The sequence below is a fragment of the Mastomys coucha genome, unplaced genomic scaffold (genome assembly GCF_008632895.1).
Source record: "Mastomys coucha isolate ucsf_1 unplaced genomic scaffold, UCSF_Mcou_1 pScaffold22, whole genome shotgun sequence".
NCBI classification, from domain to species: Eukaryota; Metazoa; Chordata; class Mammalia; order Rodentia; family Muridae; genus Mastomys; species Mastomys coucha.
Genome location: NW_022196905.1, coordinates 195150094 through 195155315, shown reverse-complemented (window position 1 = coordinate 195155315; position 5222 = coordinate 195150094). Strand labels below are relative to the sequence as shown.

Sequence of the window (5222 nt, the reverse complement as noted above, 5' to 3'; positions counted from 1 at the left end):
TCTCTCTCTCTCTCTCTCTCTCTCTTTCTCCTCTCTCTCTTTCTCTCTCTCTCTCTCTCCTTCTTCCTCTCCATCTCTCTCCTTTTCCCTCTCCTCTCTCTATCTCTCTCCAACCTCTTCCTCTCTCTCCTTCTCCTACCTCTTCTTTCCTCTCTCCCTCTCCCTCCCCCTTTCTCTCTGTTTTTGGATCAGATGTAAGGTCTTAGCTACTGCTCTAATGCCATGCCAGTCTGTCTATATCTGCCTATCTGCCTGCCTGCTTGCTGCCATACTGCTTAATAGAGCAGTCATGGACTTTAACATTCTGGAAAGATGAGCTCCCAAACTAAATGCTTTGTGTAATAAGTTTAGTCATGGTGTTTTGTCATTTTAATAGAAAAGTAACTAAACAGAGGACATGAGAGGCCTTTGGAGAAAGGCAACTAGAAGAGGCTGGAGGGAAGAAAGGCTAGGAGGAAGTAATATAATTCTACTTCAATAAAATCATTAATAAAAATAAAACATCACAAGGCATAAGACCAACTGATACTAGAACAGTACTGATATACATACATAATAAAAAACTATACTAAATAGTCAATATAGTAATGAATTTATTTTGTTTTATACCAACATATTAATTAATTAATTGTAATCTTTGTGACCCATTCAAGACCTTATGCAGGCAAGTCAAGCATTCTACAACTGAGCTATACGAACCGCTTCTGCTTCTAATTTTTGTGAAACCAAAATGTAGGAAGAAATAGAATCTGCTTTGTTCATTTTTTAAAGCATACTATTTCCTTTGAAAGTTTCCATTTTGTTTACTATAAGCTAAGAGTCCCTTAGGAGAAAGTGCTATGGATTCTATCCTTACTTGCTATGCTCTTACTTTATGGAAGCTTAAGCAATGTCATTGTATGTGGGTTAGGGACTGAAGGAGTTGATAGGGTTTGCAACCCCATAGGAAGAACAGCAATATCAACCAACTAGAAATCCAAGGGAATAAGTCATCAACAAAGGAGTATACATGGCTCTAGCTGCATATGTAGCAGAGGATGGCCTTGTCATGCATCAATGGGAGGAGAGGTCCTTGGCCCTGTGAAGGCCTGATAGATGCCCCAGTGTAGAGCAATCAAGGGCAGGGAGGTGGGAGTGGTTGGGGGATGGGTAGTTTTACACTCTCATAGAAGCAGGGGGAGGGAGGATGTGATAGGGTGTTTCCTGGAGGAAGGGAAACCAGGAAAGACGATAACATTTGAAAGGTAAATAAAGAAAATGTCCAATTTTAAAAAAGCTTCCAAATGCTTGAATTTATGTATAATTTTGATTATATAATTCACAATGAAATTTATGGTAGCTCCAAATTTTAGAATAATACTGGCCAGAAAGAATTAACCTCAAAAGAATGTTTCTCATTTTTAATACAATCTTGTACATTCTTTCTATTCAACATAAAATTTTATATGGCCAGCGAGATAGCTCAGAAAATAAACAAACAAACAAAAACTCTACAACCTGATGACTCAAATTCAAATCCTGTGACCCACATGGTACAAAAAGAGATGACAACACCCTAAATTGTCATCTTACCTTCATACATACACTGTGGTACACCAGCTACCTGTCCCCAAATAAATCAATGAACGTATTTTAAAAACTGTTCTTTCTATTTAAAAATCAGATTTATTTTTATTTCTGTGTATGAGTGCTTTGACTGCATGTATGTGTTCCATATGGATGACTGCTGCATGGAGGTCAGAGTAAGGTATCAGATCCTCTGCTGTAAGCTGCGTTGTGTTTGTGGGGAACTGAACCCAGTTCCACTGGAAGAGCAACTAGTACTCTTAACAACTGTTCCATATCCCCAGATCCCTCTCTTACTATACTGACAATAACATCTTATGTAGAAAATGTATGAGAAACAAATTATGCATTCAAGCAAGTAGCATTGTATTTCAAACTGTCCAGCCAATCATTGAGCTGTGAAGGACTTACCATAGCAATAACGGCTGCTCCAGCTCCAGCAAGTGCCACAATGAACAAGTGGAAGGTCATATTCAGCTGCAGAAGACAGAACAAAATGGAACAACACACATACACAAATCAAAGTGAGTCAGTTACATAGAGAAGAGAGATTGTGACTGCCACTATTATTATAAAAGAATCACTATTGTCATTAACAATATGCATGAGCTCTTACAAAGTTGTGTGTTTCATCAACAGTAGCATTAAAATGCCCTTCATCTTTCACATCACTTAAATCAGTACCACTGAACCATTTTACTATAATGTCATTACAACAATGAGATGTCATTTTAAATGATGGATTTTAGTAATTTTGTAACAATACAGTTATGATATATCTTTATAATTTTTTACCTTCATTAAGATGAGTTACTAAAATACCTCAAGCACTTATAATAATTTTGTTTAAATATTTAAAATAGTTTATACTCTAGTAGCCTGCATAAAACAAACAAGCACAATAATCTCTGATAGAAAAAAAATCAAAATATATTTAACTATAATACATTTTTAAATACCAAAGTGCATGCTCAAATTTTGACACAAGTAGAGTGCAAAAATACTCACATCAGTAGATTCACACATCCTCAGGAAATTCTCGGAGGCAGTACAAATTTTCTTTTCCTCTCCAATTGTCACAATCCCTACAATATGGAGAAAATTGTAGATTAGCATTAAATATGTTTGAAAGAGCCTCGAGAGAAAATCATTTAGCTGTCAAACCTCTACAACTTTCATGTTAAATTGTGTTAAGCCTCAATGGAAAAAGTTATTGTCCATAATAACTGTGCCTAGAATTAGGAATATGAGATATGAACTAACCCAGCAATTTAAACATTTTTATTTTCATAAGAGCTGAACTGAATCTATCTGCTGGGTTGTTTAGATTTGATTGTAGCTAGTGAATAGTTTGATTCATTAATGTAATGAACCAAATATATAAGTATCACAATTATTTTAGTGATTATGCCCCAGGATATATACTAAGTAGATCAATTTTGTTCAGCTTCTTCAAGTTTACAAAGGTATATTACTCAAGTAAGTGCCCCTTCTTAGGGCATATCAAACCCAGTGTCATTAGCAAGCAGGAGTTAAAGAAGTTGCTACTTGACTCATACCAACACTTGCCAGTTGACCTATGGACCTACTACATCAGGATCACTCACAGGACTTTTCAAATACTAACATCTCTAGACTGCAGCACCTCTTTAACACAGAAACTATGAAATGTAGGTTTGGAGTACTGCAGCAAGCTCATAGGGAAATAGCTCAGTCATAAACTGCTTGATTGGCAAGTTCAGTGACTTGAGTTTGGTCTACCAGATCCATATTAGAAAAATCGGAGTGTGCTGACACTGAGAAGGTAGAGACCTGGGGCACACAGGTAGGATAGCCTGATCTGCTTTGGAGGTGCCAGAACTGTGAGTAAGCCTGTCTTTTGAAAAAATGTGGAGGGGAAGAAAGGGAAAAAGCTGAAAAATGACCCCCAAGGGTGTTTTCTAGCCTCCAATACTATGCATATAGAAAGAGACATTCTCTATCTCCACATTAATAGTTAGTAAGTATGAGCTTTTAATTTTTAAAATAGGTTCTTTATTTATGTATATGAGCATGATCTCTGTGTGTGCACATATGTGTGTGTGTGTGTATGTGTGCATGTGTGTATGCATGTGTGTGATAGTGTAAGTTTGCAATGCATGTATCAAAATTTGCATGTGGGGATTAGAGGAAACCATTGTGGCATTGGTTACTCCTTTTATGGCATAGAAGTAAATTTTTATTCATGCTGCCTTTGGTCTTCACTATTATTTTGTTTTTGTTTTTATATATATCCATGAAATAATAACATATGATGAGTTACAGACATCTTAATCTCTAATCATTTAGCATGTGATGCCTCTTAGGCATAGTGTGTGTATGCATATTCATGTAGCCTTGTCTTTACTTTACTATTTTAATCAATTCTTTGATAACTTCACATAATGCATTTTGACCATATTCACCTCTCCCCATACCTACACTGTGGAGTTCTATCCAATGAACTTTAATGTCCTCATTTCTTTTTTAAACTCAAGTCCAATTAGAGATGCCCATAGACTTTTGGATTTGTGGCCATAACTGGCATGTGTATATCTATCAGGTGCCCCAACCTTAAGGAAAACTTGCTATCCTTCTTACAGTGGCTTTAAATTGTAGCTAATTCATTGTAATGAATTATAGCTAATTCATTCCCATACTTCCCCTTCACACTGTTATTCTATCTACCTTAAACGTGGCCAAGTATTGTACATGTTATTAAAATTGCTGTGAGCTCATATATGTAACTGTCCAGTTGTGTCTGGAAAACAGTATTTTTGAAGTAATGTACTGCCCCTGTCTCTTACAATCATTCTACTCCCAGAGATAGTGTGATATATATAGACATAGCATGCAGGGCTGGGTACTTTCTAGCATCTTATTTTCTATACACTGACCAGTTTGGGTCTCTGTGTTTATCTCTATCTAAAAAAAAAAGAAACAACAAAATAGAATCAATAATCTATGAGTATAGCAATATTATTTATGACTTTCTATACATGAACTCACAGGATGTGTGACAGCATATACAAAGGCTTCAGAATACCAAACCAGTCAACAACCCCACCATGGTTAAAGGAAGAGCTCACAAATTCCCTCTATTAGGATCTAGTAGTAATTTTGATCCCTACTGGTAGGAGAATAGAAAGAGTTTGTTTGTTTTGATGGAGTTTCTGATAGGCTACTCATGCCATAGGGGATGATGGCCAAACACACTCATGCACATAGTAGCAGTACTTACTAGATTCATTGTGTCTTAAAATATGTTCATGTCATCACCATTGTGAGTTGATGAACACATGCTTTATAGTGTTATAGAAAACACTACAACCTTATAATTATCTACTATTTCTGTATCTTACAAACTTTCTGGAACTCACAGAAGTTGTGACAGTACCATCCTACAAAAAACCCTGCATAATCTCAATAAGACAAAATCGAGGCATTGAATAAAAGGAGGTACATGACAAAATCAAGGCATGAAAAAAAGGAGGTACATGACAAGCCCCACGTCTATTTGAGAAGCTATTTCAACTAACAGCTGTTGTCATAGGAAAAGTCTGTTTAAAGGATGGACCCTCACAGGTTGACCATGCCCTACTAGATGGGCATACACACAACAGTATATAGTCAGCACT

General features: G+C 36.3%; 1 protein-coding gene across 2 annotated transcripts in view; it reads right to left on the bottom strand.

Annotated features, from left to right (window-relative positions):
- Positions 1–5222, bottom strand: part of Gpm6a (glycoprotein M6A) — a 258666-nt gene that overhangs the window by 3172 nt on the left and 250272 nt on the right. For both annotated transcript variants that reach the window (XM_031339836.1, XM_031339835.1), the window contains exons 5-6: positions 2575–2651; positions 1978–2043 (exon numbers count right to left, since the gene is read on the bottom strand). In XM_031339836.1, the coding sequence (XP_031195696.1) occupies positions 1978–2043; positions 2575–2651 (143 nt within the window). The remainder of the gene's footprint in view (positions 1–1977; positions 2044–2574; positions 2652–5222) is intronic.